We start from the raw sequence: 17595 nt of genomic DNA, 5'->3' as shown, positions 1-17595 counted from the left end.
GCTGAGGGTGCAGCTCTGTTTTCAGATGCGGGGAACTACCCCCCCAGACAAGCCTCAGTTGGGGCCTGGGGCCAGGGTGGGGGATTAAGCATCCCTTCCTCCGCTGAAACGTACTGCTGGCTATGACTGTGGACTACAAATCCCAGAGGCACCTGGAAGCAGGAAGAGGAAATGATGAGCAACCCTGCAGAGTCCTGCTGCTGTAATTTTGCACTGCAAATCCCAGAGACCCTGGGGACAGCAGGAAGAGGAAGCAAACACAGAGCCCATGCTGGATCTGTGCTAGAGAGCTGTTCTCTTGTGTCCCTGGCTTCTGGCCTGAGCCACTGGAGGGATGTGTCTGCATTTACTGAATGAAAGGTGAATGCCTGTTCACTTCTGTTTCAATTTAATCTGTACAGCTTAAATTAACCTGCAAAGACTGAATCAGTTCAGCCTCGGGTGTTTTACCTGTCTGTACCTAGCCTTAGCATTAAAATATAACGCTTATTTCTAGTCTAATTTTGTTAAACTTTACCTTTAAGTAATTGGACCTTATTATAATTGCCTGCTGGGTGGAAGAGCCCTCTTTTATCCATTTCTATTGATACTTCCACTGATACATTGTGGTTAGTCCCTTTAATCTTGTCTTTGACAAGCTAAATAGATTGAGCCCCTTTTGTTTTTTAGTGTAAGGGTATGTTTTCTAACTATTTAGTCATTCTTACGGCATTTCTTGGAGCCTTTTCTATATTTTCTCAACATTCTTCTTGAAGTGTGAAGATTAGAAATGGGCAAAGTGATCAAGTAGTAGTTACATCAGTGCCAATTATAGAAGTGATATATTTCCCACCTCCCCCCCTCAAAATTGACCCTCGCTGGCTGGGGAGTGGGGAGTGCTGGCTGGTGTGCTCGCCCCTCCCCGCCCCCCCGAAGTGCAGGCGGCACTTCCGATTTTGCTGCCAGTGCTTCCAGGGTCAGTGATTGGCCACTAGGGGACCCCCCTACTCTCCCAGTCGGCGATTGGCCACAAGTGCCCCACCAGAGTCAGGAGACACTAGTTGTCCATGTTCTTAAGTCTTCTTAGGATCAGTGCTACCCATGAAATTCCATATCCTGTAAAGACAATTTACAATCCCTGAACATGGATGTAACCATACATTGAAAAAGAACCAGTTAACCATGTTAGTCTGAAGTCAGGCAGAAGGCAGGGTAGATTTGCACCTTATAGACTAACTAAATCAGAGCATAAGCTTTTGTGGCCAGCATCTGATGAAATGAGCTTGAGCCCATGAAAACTACGCTGTATACATCTCTGATTTAGTCAGTCTATAAGATGCATACTTAGCCTGCCTTCTGCCATACATTAAAGCCTGTATTGGGTTTTTTGCATTCAGTTTACTAACTAGTGCAGTAAAATCCCTGTTATCCAGCATGAGTAGGGAATGGGGGTGCTGGATATCTAAAAATGCTGGTTACCTGAGGAGCCTGGGTTTCCAGACACATGTGGAGTGGGGAGGGCAGAGGAGGGGAGAGTGGAGGCAGCCAAAGGTAGAGCAGGGTGTGGGGGCTAGCGGCCGCACATGGAGCAACAACCTTGAAGGGTGGTAGGTGGCGGTGGCAGCTACTGCATGTGAGCTCTCCCCTCCCCCCGTGTCCAGCCTGCCAGTTGGAAATTCAAGTTAGTAGAGTGTTCTGGTTGGAGAGTGCCAGATAACAGGAATTTTACTGTATAGAGCATTGACCCACCGACTTCATTATTTACCGCTATCAATCTTTCTATCATTTAATATCTTTATTAGCAATTATTTTGTATTTTTCCAAGGACTTTGATAAAACCATTAAATTATTCCAAGGGCAAGAACAAGATTTCTATGGGAAATACAGTCCTTCCTTTTGCGGTTACATCTCTAGATCTATTAAATAATCAGTTTTCAATCCATTTAATGTATGCCATGTTGATTTTGTATCATTCTGGTTTCTTAAACAAAATGTTTTCTGAGGCCTAGTCATATGCCTTATGAAGTCTCTTACACCAAGACTGTTATTTTCATCAGCCAAACTTGTAATTTCATTAAAAAGTGGTTTCAAGTTATTTTGACAAGATTTATTTTTTTAAAAGCCATGTTAAATTGCATCAATTAATTTCTTTTAACTCTTTATTTATTAAGTCCTATATCAGCTCTTCTAATATTTTGCCAGGAATAATGTCATGCTGACTTGCCATAATTACTTGGATCTTCCCATGTACCTTTTTAAAACATATTTTCAGTTTTCTAATGCTTTTCATCCTATGCTTTGTGCTGCAGTTGAGAAGGTAGATGAAAGATGGATGGAGGGCATGTCTACACTTGCTATTTATTTGATATAGGCTTATTGCACAATAAAATGCTGCCCAGGAAGCTTTCCTAAGAGCGTGTCTACAAATGTACCCTGTTGAGAGCAAATCTACCCTCAATGTTTGGTTCCCTGGAGACAAGTAGCAACAGTGTGCATTGGCACCCTGGCCCTGCAAACATGTTTGCAGCACCACATACTGCACAGCCATGTTCATCTGGACATACCCAATGAGCTGGCAGGGGGCCCTGGCTGGAAAGATATTGTTGGGTATGGTCCTGCTTTGACCAGGGGGTTAGACTAGATGACCTCCTGAAGTCCCTTTCAACCCTAATTTTCTATGATTCTAAGTTAGTATAAGGTGGTTAATTATACATTATGCTGTATCCATGATGGTCCAGAAACTATGTGAGAGGCAAGATTTTTTTATCAGACAAGTATGGTTGGAACGAAGTTAGACAAACTTCCAAATGCAGAACATCCTGTATCAGGTCTGAGAAGGGAAGCAAGCAAACACAGGCAAGAGTAGATTGAGGCAGTTGTAATCTCCATCTGCATATCAGACCCACATATGATTGGTCTGATTCCTTACTTGCACCTATTTTACACCTACATAGCATCAAAGACTTAATTTAAACTGGTGGAGCTTTGTGAAAAACTGGGTCCAATGTACAGAATGATTGAATGTCATTTGGAAGAGACATCCTTTGATTCATTGGTGAATGGCACTGTTTATTTGCTTATTTAATTCTGGAAAGAGTGAACTGTAATAAAAATATTCTCTCTAACTATGGAGTCAAGTGTATCCTTGTGGTTTTGAGCCAAAAGTTGAGATCCAAATTATAAGACCTTTTGACTGAGTTTGCTGGTAACAAATTTGTGTGTGATTAAGGGTTTTTACTGTGCAGTAAGCACATGCATGTGTAGATGTGTGCGCTTACTGCACAGTAAACTAGGCTACTGTGTAGTTAGGTGTCTCATAGCTCCAAAAGTACTTCTGAGTTAAATGCCTCTTAATATTATTTCTAGGGCAAGTTATTTCTTACTCTGGGTAGTGCCTATAGGCAGAATCTAGTCCTTTAACAATAACCTTACGTCTCTTGTAGTTTATGTTTTTATAAACAACACAGCAACGCATGTACACAGACCAAAAGTCTCAAAGTGAAATGCAGTAGAACTAAAAAGCTTGGCAAATCAAGTCCTCCAAAAGCAATTAATAAATGTAATAGAACTCTTGTTCTTTTTAAAACCAATACCCTGCCCTCCATCCAAGGTTAATAATGATGATAACAGCTCTAACTTTGGCTGGAAGTCGTGCCACTTCTCCTAGATAAACCTTCTCTAATTTTTTTAAAAGCCTACACTTATCAGCATGATGCCTCTCTGTAAAATGAAAGCCTTTGCTGCAAGAGATGGCAATCGCTCACAGAAAAGAGATTATGGCTAGCAGCAAATCTGTGCCTTCCCCCTTCTCTCTGAGCACAAGGTGTTGCATGATGGAGTGGCATGAAGTGTCATCGCCAGCACTCGATTACCTGCTGTACTATGTAGTACTCAAAACACATTGAGTACAAGGTCCTGTATGTAAAATAATTTCTTTGTTTATGTCTAAGATCTTGATGTAATAATGCTGTATTCCAGGCGAATAAAGCATATCTGATTATAAAATACATACTTAAGAGAACTCATATATGTATTTCATGTTATCTTTTACAGCTACAAAGTCTACCTACTGCCCACCTGAGGGGACCTGGTGGCCAGGCCTGATTATTATCATTGCAGTATGCTGCGCCACGCTAGTGTTCCTCATTGTAGTTGTCATCATTTGCTACAAAGCCATAAAAAGGTAAGTTTGGACAAATCACCTCCTCAAATATGAGTAAGTATCTGGCTGCCATGTTGGGTTCCAGTTTCCTTTCCCTAATGCTTCCTGCAACATCCCAGCCATCAATAACTTGTCTGTGCTTTTGTTATAAAACCAGTCTTTATAACATGACTTCTTTACTGCCTAAAGGATTAGGCTCAGTGCACAAGTACTCAGATTTGATGACAATTCAAGATGAGCCTCAGCACAAAGTTAAGAATGTAATGGATACTTTCCCCAAAGTGGAGGTGCTCAGAGTGCTGGCATATGTATCCAGGTTTTTGTTTAGTCCAGTATAGAAGTAGGAACCATTGGTAATGTTCAGATTTGGTCCCGATCTGATTTAACCCAGAATTCAAAAGTAATGAGTTAGGTGTTTTTTTGTTCAAGCTCGTCACTAATAATTACCCCTTAGATTGATTGAGCCTTCAGCCACCCAAACCATAGAATACATAACCAAATTCTTTATTTGGGGACTATAACTGACCCAGTCTAGGTTCCAAATTGTTTTCTTGAGACCCAAATGCAGAGCTGGATGTCCTCATTCCACTGGGGGACTAATGTCTAGACTGTGTCTAGCAACCTGGGTTCAGCTGCAAAACTACAGCCTGCCTCTGCTTTATCAACAATGGTGCAGGCTAGAGATAGTTATAAAATATAGACAGAGGTGTATATAAATAAACCTGCAGTGATGGGACTGGTCATTGCAAAGAATCTTGTGAGTGGAGGGCTATGGAGCCATGTTCTGGCTGTGGGTAGCCAACTTAAAAAAAAAAATGGAAGTACAAGGTATCCAACTTACAGTTCCTATGCAGTTAACAGTCTACAGTAGCAGTGACATTTATGAAACCACACTACCAAATTGCCTATCAAGCATGACAGGGGGGTGGGTGGTGGGAGGGGGCAGGGACAGAAGCCTGTGTTGCCCCTACCTTCCAGTTCAGGTCTGGGGCTGTTCCTCCCCCGATTCCTCTCCCTTCCCCCCCACCACCTTGGGTTGGGGTCTGGCTTCACCCCCTTCTCCCCCCACCACCACTTCAGGCCCGGACCCATTGCCCCCCTCCCCCCTGCCACCATGTCCTAGGACCACACTTGCATGTGGAGGCAAGCTGCCACAGTAACACCCTCTCCCCTTCCTGCTCCCCTCCCTCCCTTCCCTGTTCCCTGCCAACTCCCGCTCCCTCCTGGCTGTAGTTGGGGGTGGGGGGACACTCTGGCCACCGCCTCCTGTCCGGAATGCTCTTGGAGCACGCTGGTTGTTTCAGACAATGAATCAGAGTGCAAATAAAGTGTGACAGACAGACAGAGTAAGGCAGGGGTGGGCAAAATATGGCCCATGGGCTGGATCTGGCCCATAAGGCCATTCTATCTGGCCCATGGGGCCCCTAAAAAAAATATGGAAAATTAATATTTCTCTGCCCTTGGTTCCTGTCAAAAATGACAAGAACCAAGGGCAGTAGGACCCAGGGGAAGCCCAGCAGGCTCCAACAACAGTGGGGCCTACCTGCCCTGCCCCCCAGCTGGAAGCCCCAGGTTTCTGGGCTGGGAGCACATGGCTGCCCCGGTGCAGGAAGCTCAGGTAAGTGGCAGGGGGGACCCCAGGTATGGAAGGGCAGGGGGGGGGGGAAGTGGCTCCTCTCTGCCCATGGCTGGTGCCCCACGCTATAGATGCTTGCAGCCCAAGTGGGGCTGTCTGTGCCCTCTCCGGACAGCCCCGTGTGGGCTGTGAGCACCTGCAGTACAGGGTACTGGCCATGGGGTGGGTGAGGGACCACTTTTCCCCACACTCAGCACCAGCTTCTGCTCTGCTGGTGAGCAGCGTGTCGGGGCTGTGCGCTGCCCCACGCCTGTACCATGGGGCTGGGGAGCGCTGGCTCTGAGCAGGCAGGGAGCCAGTGGACTTGCACCAGTGTCCCAGGGCCAGTGCCAGTAGAGCCCAGAGCAGGGTGGCAGGAGTGAGAGTCCCAGCCAGCAGGGGCTGTATGGAGCTGGGCCAGCTCCCCTCTCCCTGCTGGTGCAGCCCAGCCCAGCTCCACAGACCCCTGCCAGCCTGTGCCCTGCTCTGGGCCCCACTGGTGCAGGGCACCTGTCAAGGGTCGGGGCTACCCATGCGGCCCTCTACAGCCTGCCAAAACTGGGTAAGCAGCCCTCTGCTCAAAATAATTGCCCACCTCTGGACTAAGGCTTTTATAATATTAGAAATTTTGGGGGAGTACTGCCCCAAAGCTAAATGTTGGATGTTTTAAATAAAAATGTAGAGATTTTCAGCACAAGGAAGACAGTTTTATGAAAATGTTTATGTTGTTAGAAACCTGATTTTCTATCAAAAACAGATGCAAAACTGTTGATAAGCCCTATTAGAGGAATCTGAACCATAGAATATTGCTTGTGTGTGTTACCAGTGTTTGCAAAACAGATTCAACCTGAAGTTTGTATCTAGTTGTAACCAGAAGGAATACTCAAGGGCATTCATGGAGAGAGCGACAGTCAGTTCTACAGGTCCCAAGCAAGGAATCACTCTTCAGAGCAGTAACCCCAGGAACATTCCTCTACAGGCAAGACAGACAATTTCTAGAGGCTGCCATTTGCTTAGGAGTCATGCAAAGATCAGATTTTGCACCCTGTGCAAGGTGCTCCTCATCCCGTTTGAACTTATTTCCAGTAGCAATTATCAGTTTCTTTTCTTATTTTCATTGAGAATGAGCTCTATTTGTTGAAAGTCTCCATAACATGTAAGCTGCCTTTTGCAATACTGAAATCAGCTCCTATTGCACAGAATTATATATTTTTAAAAGTTAATAGCAGTGGGGGTGGTAGAGCTGTGCACTTTGGAGTTTCAAGAAGTTCAGGTCCTGGCTGCAGTCCTGATGTTTTTAGGAAGAACATCCTGACAAGGAGGATGGTCAAGCATTGGAACAGGCTACCTAGAGAAACTGTGGATTCTCCATCCCTGAAAATTTTCAAGAGCAGGTTAGATAGACAGGTGGCTGGGATGGTTTAGTCAGGGATGATACTGCCTTAAGGAGAGGGCTGGACTAGATCCTCTCAGTAGGTCCCTTCCAGCCCTGATTTCTTAGGATCTTATAAACAATATTAGCTGGATAATCAACATGCAAAATAAAAAGTCCCTTTTGCTTTTGCTTGCTGGACAGCATGGCAGACACACCATGTCTGACATCATATGCAGCAAAAGCAGCAGAATGCGATGCTGCAGCCAGCAAAGCAAACAAAACTCTGGCTTGCATCTATTGATGCAGCTCAAGCAAGACCCAGGAAGTCATCGTCCCGCTGTATTCAGGCTTGGTGAGGCCACAGCTGGAGTGCTGCATCGGGTTCTGGGCTCTGCACTTTAGGAAGCTTGAAGAGAAGCTTGAAAGAGTTCAGAGGAGAGCCACACGCATGATTAGAGGACAAGAGAACAAGTCTTATGAGGAAAGGCTGAGAGGCATGGGACTTTTCAGCCTGGAAAAGTGAAGGCTCAGGGGGGACTTGGTGGCAGCCTATAAGTATACTAGGGGTGTGCACCAGGCATTGGGAGAACAGCTGTTCACCAGGGCACCCCAAGAGAAGAAAAGGTCTAATGGTCATAAACTCCAGGAAGACCATTTTCAGCTGGACATAAGAAAAAACTTCTTTACCATCCGAGTCCCCAGAGTCAGGAATAGACTCCCCTCCCCCAAAGTGGTGCAAGCACCTACTCTGGACACCTTTAAAACACAGTTGGATATTTATCTTGCTGGGATCATTTGACCCCAGCAGACTTTGCCCCTTGGGCAGGGGGCTCCGTGTGATGATCTTGCGAGATCCCTTTCAGCCCTACTGTCTGTGAAATCTATGAGAACCAGTAATGTCTTGCTGTTACAGTGTTCTGTATCCACCTATTGACATTGCATCAAAATTATCCCTACTTCTTCAAGTCAGGTTGTTTTCCAAGAAATTATGTTTGGGCTTGGGGAAAATGCATCTTATTACGCAAAGCACAATGAATGGGATAAATAGCTTATGGCCATCATGGAAAATACCTCAGACATCGGGCGGGGGGGGTTGGGTTTTTTTGCATCAGCATCTAAATCAGCTGAAGAAAATATATTAGAGAGGGCTAAAAATGATATTGCTTCTGCAAAGTTAATCCAAAGCATTTATGTTGCCTAGAGACATTGTGGGTTCTCCTTCCTTAGAAGTTTCCTAGAAGAGGCTAGATAAGTATTTGGGATAGTATAGAAATAACACATCCTGCATTTGTGCAGGCAGTTAGATAAGATGATCCTTGAGGTTACTCCCAACCTTATGATTCTGTCTTTCGCTGAAGCAGGCCAAGGAACTGATGAACTAGAGATCTGGCCACTTCAAAATAAAGCCAATCAAAAATGATCCTTAGTTGGTAAGAATACCAAAGGTATCAGTAATTCAGAAGAAAATGATTGTGTCAAATCCACTGAATCCATAGTTATAAGTTAAATTTCAAGCAATGATGCAAGGTCACCAATATCCCAGTGAATGCTCAAAATGCTCAGATTGCTCCTGTGATATGGGAAACTATTGTCAAATAAGGGTTTTGTCAGCTAATTCAATAGGTGCTCATTTCATTCCAAAATCAACATATGAAGTTGACTAAGTTTTCTACATCAAAATGTTGCATATGTTTGCTTCTGTTGCTGAATGTTTCTTCAACATGCATCTGAAACCCATTATATTAAGTACTGGTGCAAAGATTTCTGGCCAGATTGAGAAAAGGTTAAGATGAAAGCACCCTGAGAGCACCCTGACACAGTCTGTCTTTTTGGTATGATCTGAGCTTTTTGGTATGATATATGCACAAAACACAGCTAAGAAATATATTTATGCTTCTCTGAAATAAAAAAAGCAACAACTGATCTGTTCCTAGAAAAGCTTAAAGTTCTTTGGGTTGAACATAGTCTGAATTCTGCAAATATTTGGGGTCAAGCAATGGATGGATGATGTTCTCCAATGACTTGGAGGACTCTGAAGTTTGGTCAGAGGAACCAGACTGACAGCAGAGCAAAGCATCTCAATCTGATTTTGGTTCAGATAGCATCATCCTCTTGAGAAGTAAAACATTTTTCCAGAATTTTGGACAAACTTTATGCCATTCTTGCTACAAGCCCGAAGTGCATAATGGCATTTTATAAGATGTCTTGCTGAGAAGATAACTAAATTGCAATTATACCCATTCTGGGCCTCAAAGAGCAAAACTGGGTGTCAAGAAAGATTTTAAAGCCCCTCTTACTGCCATAGAAAATTAGATTTATGTTGAAGAACTGGATGCACGTGGGGTCACTGATACTCACAGAGTGCAGTGCTGTGTGCTTCAAGTTACTTATGATGTTCTGTTTATAACCTGATGTTCTGACAATCACTCGGGCTACTGTGGATACAGTCCAGGCAAGAAACTTCAATATGTACTTAGCCACAGTACTATTCAATACAGCAGTAAGTTAGTTTGAAAGAATATGAGACATGGCAATGAACACTTTTACTCTATTCTGAGCAAAACAAGGATAATCTGCAAAGGCTCTAACATTTAATCTGTTCTTTCTTGACTGACAGGCTTCTCAGGATTCAGTTTCTGTTACATAAATTAAATTTAGGGTTGAAGGGTGTGATGTAGTCCTCAACATATGTTATCAAACTTGAAAACAAGGTGCAGTGATGAAGCAGTGGAAATACCGAAAGGTTCTGAGGGCTGAATTCCAAAATATATCAGCTATGAAGACTGCCCTTTGAAAGTGAAATGGTGAAGTTTAAGCAGCTGTATGAATTTTACTCCTCTGCCATAAACAGTATGTGTATGTTAAAACGCAGTTTTGCTGTTTGTGTACTGTCTTGAATTCTTGGAGAACGTAACCCAGTTCTACAGGACACCAGGAGGTTTCCACAAGAGACTACTTATCTTACTATGGTGTTGTAATATTGCATTGGAAAATAATTTGGTTCATCTCCAGATTGCATTAGATCTGCCAATTCCTTCAGTACACAATGATTGTGCTTTTAGTTCTTTGGAAACAATGACAAATGTGCTTTTCTTAACACTGCAGGAAAAGTGTTGATAAGATTTGGCACATACACCCAAGAACAGGATCTTTGCTTCTAGTATGTCATCTGAAGAGTCAGAAAGGCATTTAGGAGGCCAAAACCATAATTGTAATCTAAACCAGATTATTTCCTTGTTACTTGGCAGTACAGTAAAAGTTTTATTATCATTTATATAGCTTACATTTGTTACAAAAACATAAGGGAGCCAACTCACAATTCTGTCTTTTTTCTAGAGAAATATCTATACTGTTGGTTACCTCCTAGTAGGTGGGACAGCATGCAAAAAATATAGCTGAGTTTAGAGCTACCTTAAGAAGGTCATTAGAGACTTCAAACATAATGTTTTGGTGTTTCCTGTTGCAACAAGGAGCAATATAGGTGCCAGGCAAAGGCAACCTGGTTAGGAAGATCTAAGAAAAATTTTCACTTCTCTGAACCTAATGTCAGCTTAACTGCTGAGTTGTGTGTTGAGGATTACATTATTGACAAATGCTAACCTGAGAACAGCTCAGATGAGGGATAAGTGTCTATAAAAGAGAATCTCATTAAGTGAAATTGGTTTTCAGAGTAACTAGAGTATTTCTCCTTTGCAGTGAATCCTTTCAGTACAAGTTTTGTTAAACGGATGCCCAAGAGCTGTTGGCAGCATCCCCCAATAGTTTAGATTCCTGGATTCTTTTTAAAGTATATTTATTGACAAACCCTGGCAAATGAAATAAAATATATCATTCTGAAGCACAACTGCTTTCAACATAGACGGTTGTTTGGTTTTATTGAGCAGTTGTGTTTTGGATAGGCTGAGAAATTCCCAACCAGCTCCTACTTCCAATGTTGTCAGGAAGTAAACCTATCTAGAAAAAGATAGAAGAAACTTATCGTGAAGAATGAATCTAGGTGGCCCTCTGAGCAAAGTTCCATTCTAGTGTAGTCTTTCCTCCTGGCAAAGGCTTCTCATTCTTTGGGACATATTTGTAAATGTGCTTTTTCTTGGTTTTTATGTCACTTGCCCTTCTAGAGGGACTGCCTAAATGGCTGATCTTTTCAACACTCCTGTCTGACTCCATATTAGTATTCAGCTCCTTTGGGCATGTCTACATGTCACCCTATGGTAATGTAACAATGTACTGCAGTGCACTACAGCAACGTATCACCTGCTACGTCCCTGCAGCAGCATGCTCCCCGGGTATAGCATGCTGCTATGGTGACACAGTGGCAAAATTTAACCATGTGCCCTGTGCACAATGCAGTAATCACCTCTACTGCGCCATGCCTTAGTATACTTACAAAAGGATGTACTAAAGCACAGAGCCCCATAGCAACATTGCCATATAGCGATGTGTAGATGTGCCCTTTTACTCTGGACTTGGCATCTTCTGTAACACTAACCATTAGGCCTGCAAACTGGCTCCCACATCTTGTGCACCAAACAGTATCTGTCCCTACAATCTAACCACCCTTCTGAAGGCTTCCAACTTTGGTGCAGCCTGCATCCTTTCACAGTTTGTCATGATCAGTGCTGTGGCAAGGAAGTTTGGTGCCTGGGAAAAGCCCACAGTGGCAGCCCACCCTCAACCCGCGCACAGATCCAGGGGGCACATGCTTCCCTGGGAGCGTACACAACAGCAGGAGCCATCCTTCCCCATCCTTGCACCCCCCCAAATGAGCTGCTCACAGTGCCATCTCACTCCCCACCCCAACTGGGCAGCACCTGTTGGCATCCTTTGCTTCAGCACCTGAGGCAGATACCCTGCTCGCCCCCCCGCCCCACGGCACTGGCCATGATCAAGTGTATCTGATATTTCTGTGTTTATGTTTTACTGCAAGCCCATCAGTTACGATAGAGCCATAGTCTGGCACGCTACAAAAATCGGAACAGTTTGAGAGCCAGCCATGGTTCTTCTATAGCAGGGGTTCTTATCCTTTTTAGGCTCAAGACATCCCTTGTTATACTTAAGGCACCACTCAGAAAGTGTCAGATTTTACTTTTCACTCATTTTTTACTGCAAAATTACAGTAGAGCAATTATTCAGTTGCAAAGAACTCAGAAAACCCATATCAGGTCAAAATGCTTGACACCATGGATTCCTATTTGAGATACCTGGGTTTATCTTGTGGATTATGTCTGCACACCTAACAGCACTAACATTATTTGTTCTATTCTAAATGGCAGGGGTAGATTTTCAAAAACACACAAGGGAGTGGCACCCTTGAAAGGATCTCAAGGTACCCCAGGGTGCCACAACACCATCATTAAGAATCACTGCTCTGTAGCCTTGTGTAACTAACAAGAATCTTACGGTGCTCTTTCCCTTTGAATTGACCTGGAATGGATGCAGAGTAGATGCGTCATAGCCCAGTACACCTGAACAGAGAAGTAGATTTTTCAAAGACCCTTCAGTTTTCTAAGGCATCCATGTAGTTTCAGTAACTATTCCATCTCTGCAGGGGGTGCAGCATGTTCTCTATTTCATGTCTGGCTGGTGCCAAGGATATCAGGGTTGTGGCTTTGTCTTTAGACCTTGAAATGAAAGCTGCCATTGCAAGCATTTAGAGCCTACTGAAACCTTTGTTCTTCACCACAGTGTGGACCACCCTTGTACAAGCATGGGCAGGGCAGGAGTCCTTATACTCTTTCCCCTTGTACAGTTAAGTAGGGACAAGCAATAACCCAACCCTTAACATCTCTCCTTCTCAGTGTCCTTGCCTATAAAATTGATGTAATAAAGTTTTCGTATGTCCCAGGGGCATCAGGGGGCTCATTATTTGTTCCTTCAGCAAGTTAAAAGTTATACGTGTTAAAAATTAAAAATGATGTCATACGTCCCTTAAAGTCTGGCACCTGGATATGACACCCCAGAATTCTTAGACTGTAACTGTCTGGGAAGAGGGGCATATCTTCATGTTTGTGCAGCATGTAAAAGAGTAGGATCTTGGTCTTCACTGAAGTTTTTGGGCGTTATTATGATGGAAATACGAAATATTACTACTAATAAATTCTAAGGATGCTTGCCATCATCGCAAAGCCCTTGTTTTGTTTTATACAAGTGTGCACAGCATTAAAAAATTCTAGCCATCTGTAGCAGGTTGGTCTTGCAGGGCTGGGTCTCTGCCAGCTGCTCGCCTGTTCAGGGCTAAACCCCCACCTCGTTCTCCTGCCATGGTTTGATGAAAATAAATATGAAGGTGGGAGGCTGCCCATTGCTTGCCCTCCGGATGACAAGGGCCTTAGTACACACTCCAACCTCCCTGTTCATCATGTGTTTCACGCCTCACAGATGACAGTTTCAGCTGACGAATAATTCTGGCGTCAGGTCAGGCCAAATTCTGCCTATCTTATGACTTCTAGCATCCACCACACATACTGTTCCTTCGGGCCTCTCATGTATCACCCTCTCTCACAGGGCCTCTTGTACTCCTCCTGCTCTCACCAGGCCTCTTATGTACTGTCCACTTCCCAGACCACTGTCAACCTGCCTTACTCTATGCAGTACTTCGGGTCTGCTTGCCTGGCCCCACTCCAGTGTTATAACCCACCTGCAGATGGGGACTGGGATTTTCAGGTGCCCCTCCTTGCCTTTCACCAGGGAGGTAACTGGCCTGGCATTTCTTGGGGGCTCCCCCACCACAGGGAGTCCCACCAGGCAACCCTTCCCCCGTGCAGTTTTATATCATACCCAGGACTAGGAGTCTCCAGCCAACCCCCATAGCACGTGCCCTTATCTCCAAGGTCTTTTCTGAGCAGCCGCTCGGCCAGCTTTGTCACTCTGGTCTCCCCCACCAGACTACTGCTTTCCTCTGTGCAGCCTGGGCTAAAATGGAGGTTGCTCCACCCACTCAGCCAATCTCAGGACCCTCCTGGGGTCATGTGCTAGCCTTGATGAGGCTAGCACCCATCTGCCAGCTGTTCCACTACCAAATTCAAACCTTAAATTGGCAGACATGCAGGTGCTCTGCCACACCATCTCATTAACTACAAGCAAATAAAAACAGCTTTGTTACCAGAAGACCGGAGGATTGCCAAAGTGATTCCCATATTTTAAAAAGGTGCTAGAGGAGACCTAGGAAACTACAGGCCAGTGAATCTAACTTCTGTTCCTGGAAAAAGGGTAGAAACACTAATAATTTTTAAAAAAAGAATTGTTCAGCACATGGATGGACATGAGTTGCTGGGGAGGAATCAACATGGCTATGTTAAAGGAAAATTACGCCTCACCAACCTAGTAGTGTTCTCTGAGGGTGTCAAAAAGCAAGCAGATCTGGGGATCCAGTTGACATAGAATATCTGGATTTCCAAATGGCCATTCTATCCGGCCCACAGGGCCCCTAAAAAACTTAGAAAATTAATATTTATCTGCCTCTGGCTGCCTGTCATGCGGCCCTTGATGGCTTGCCAAAACCCAGTAAGTGGCCGTCCGCCCAAAATAATTGCCAGCCCCTGGATTGGACACATTCTTGGAGGAAAGATGCATTAATAGGTATTGAGCATGAGAGTAAGGGGCACCACCTCTGAATCAGAACTTCCTAGATCCTAAATGCTGGAGGCTGCAAGTATTTGAATGCAAGACGTGATAAGAATGTTTTGCATGTCTTGTCTGACTCTAGCCTAACTATACAGTTGGTCCAATAAAAGATATCGCCCTAAGAAATCACTGCTTCTCAAATAAAATTAAGGACAGTGCTAAGGCTCTTTGCCCTAGTACTCCTCCTGGACATTTGGGCTTACATTTGTTTAAGGTTTACAGGTAAAATGAGTTTTGCAGCCTTCACCCTCAATGATTGCTATTAGGGCTGTGTGAAGTTTTGGTCCCTGATTAAATTCGGCAGAGATTTGGCCCAATTTGGTGGCCGAAACTCTGAGTTCAAATTGAATCAGAGGACCCTTTAATCTCTCTAAATTGAATTGGAACCCTCTGAATCAACTCAGAGAGATTCGGAAAGATTCAGCAATTTGGACATAGACACAGCTTTAAATGTTTTTTCTGCATACTTTGAGGTAGCAGGCAGCTTGTGAATGCTGCTATGCTGGGGCAGATGGAGCATCCCACAGAAATGCAGGGGGGCTCCCCAACACGCTTGGCAGCAGACCGGGAAGTGGACCAGAAGCACTTCTGGGTCTGCCAGGGAGAGCACCGCTCCTCCTCCCCCGGCTTGGCAATTGGTACCTCCTGGGTCTGGTGGGGCACCCAGGGCCAGTCACCAAGCTGGGGGCACCCAGGGCCGATCACCGACTGATTGCTGAGCTGGGGGGGGCAGTGCAGAGAGCCCCCCAGCACACTCCCTGGTGGACCCGGAACTGGGCCAGAAGTACTTCCACTCCACATCTGGGTTCGCTGCTGAGCATGTGGGGGGCCCCCATGCTCCTGTGGGATGCTCCATCTGCCCCTGCATTGCACTGTTCATGAGCCGCACCTGGTACCTTGAGGTATGTAGGAAAAACATTTAAACCTGGGTCTATGTCCGAATCACTGATTCCCTGAGTCAGCGTCAAAGCTTCAGGCTTGGATTCGGCCAAATCGAATCGGGGACAGTGATCTGAATCAATGAATTGAATCACTGTCCCCAATTTGGGCCGAATCCGAATCGAATAGGGCCCGTTTCACATACCCTTAGTTGCCATCTACTGTGTGTCTGTCCTATGCTGTTTGGTGCAGTTTGTGCTGTTAGTGCCAAAAGGAACCTGAACAATGATGTAATAAGAGTCAGCAAGAGTTGGTGCACTAAGAGTTAAAAGACATAAAAGGAAAATGTGGACAGGGATTTATTCGCACTATACTTGGATCTACTGTGTTCATCCCTCTCTTTCAGAAATTTAAAACAGAAAAAAGGTGAAAAAATCTTATTGTATTTAGGTTTACTTCTCTTTTAGTGGTTTCAAAAAACCAGATTCAATCACAGTCAATTTGGTGCATCCCTCAAGATGTTCTTTTATACTAGGCGTTCAGAAGATTTCCACCTTTTGACCTCAGGTTGACCATGTGTGAAATGCAATCTAGTGTACTAGTGCTTTTATGTGTAATACTATGGCGAGAGCCAAATATTTCTCAATCTCTGGGTCTCCATGGAAGTCATTGGTGCTGTACCACTGTAAACCTGCCAATAGGAAGACTAAACTCCAATCCCTCTATTTTCAATGTCCATATGGGATTGAATACTAAAATTTATCCATTACCTTTAATGCTTAGAACATTGGCATGATGCCTCAGACACATTATATATGCACTGAAAAGGAGAAGCCAGATATATTAAGTGCTCAGTAGATATATACAAGACAGTTTTGTCAAAGGAACCTGAAACAAAGCCTCTAACATTGTGAGTGGAGATTGTTAATGCACCATCTTTATATGCTCATACTATTACATGCCCAGAGCATTAAGGGAGCATGCACATTGTGTGTGTCACGCTGGCAGCATGGTTTATATGTTGTGACACTCCCCTCCTATGTTGCTCAGCAAGGACAAAAATATGGAAGTACCTTGAGTAACTCTGTTTATATTTTATATTCTTGATAGCAGAGAAGTAAATTTAAAAAAAATACCATACAGGTTTGGCATATTGCAGTAAGGACAGATTATCTTTGAGGGCTTTAATACCTATCTCTACCATGACCATATTTTGCACCTTTGATGAAAGTATTTCTAAGAAATGCAAAGAGTTCACTAAGTAGAACTCCAAACTCTGTATAGTAGCCATTTTGCAGGCAGGAAAACTGAGACACAGAACATTTAAGATGCTGGCTGATCACACAGCCAGTGTTCATTATAACAGCCATTGTGTCTGAGTGAGTAAAGAGTTCAGCACTGAAAACATTTTAGCTGTTTTTTCTAGTATGTCAGTGTTAAATGCCTGTAACTCCTACCCTTTTCTGTGAGTGGGTGCATTTTGATTAGTAAATGCAGATGCTCCAAAAATAGTTTAAGATGGGAGGTAGGTAGAAACTGAGATTTGACCCTCCCACTATTACACTGGTTGCTGATTGTGCTCAAGGGATCACCATATGGACTTGGCATCTTAGTAGCACTCATGTAGTACAACTGTCTTCTGTTGTAAAGCAGTGTGGTTTCAAGGAATTCAGTGGAATTATACCCATTTAAATTGTCTCTTTTCTGTATCTCTGCCATTTAAGCGCCTAGGTCATAGCTAGACAATAAGAATTGGCAGAACGAGAAGCAGTGGTCTCAAGTTACACCAAGGGAAGGATATTACGAAAAGCTTTCTCACTAAGAGGGTGGTGAAGCACTGGAACAGGTTACCTAGAGAGGTGGTGGAAACTCCATGCTTGGAGGTTTTTAAAACCCAACTAGACAAAGCCCTGGCTAGAAAGATCTAGTTGGAGATGGTCTTGCTTTGAGCAGGGGGTTGAA

General features: G+C 44.0%; 1 protein-coding gene across 2 annotated transcripts in view; it reads left to right on the top strand.

The window, feature by feature from the left end:
* PRIMA1 (proline rich membrane anchor 1) overlaps positions 1-17595 on the top strand; it is an 84464-nt gene that overhangs the window by 47783 nt on the left and 19086 nt on the right. For both annotated transcript variants that reach the window (XM_019552447.1, XM_019552448.1), the window contains exon 4: positions 4033-4162. In XM_019552447.1, the coding sequence (XP_019407992.1) occupies positions 4033-4162 (130 nt within the window). The remainder of the gene's footprint in view (positions 1-4032; positions 4163-17595) is intronic.

The sequence above is a fragment of the Crocodylus porosus genome, unplaced genomic scaffold (assembly GCF_001723895.1).
Source record: "Crocodylus porosus isolate Cpor-Errol unplaced genomic scaffold, CroPor_comp1, whole genome shotgun sequence".
NCBI lineage: Eukaryota > Metazoa > Chordata > Crocodylia > Crocodylidae > Crocodylus > Crocodylus porosus.
The sequence above is the reverse complement of the archived record's forward strand: the minus strand, read 5'-3'. Positions and strand labels throughout refer to the sequence as shown.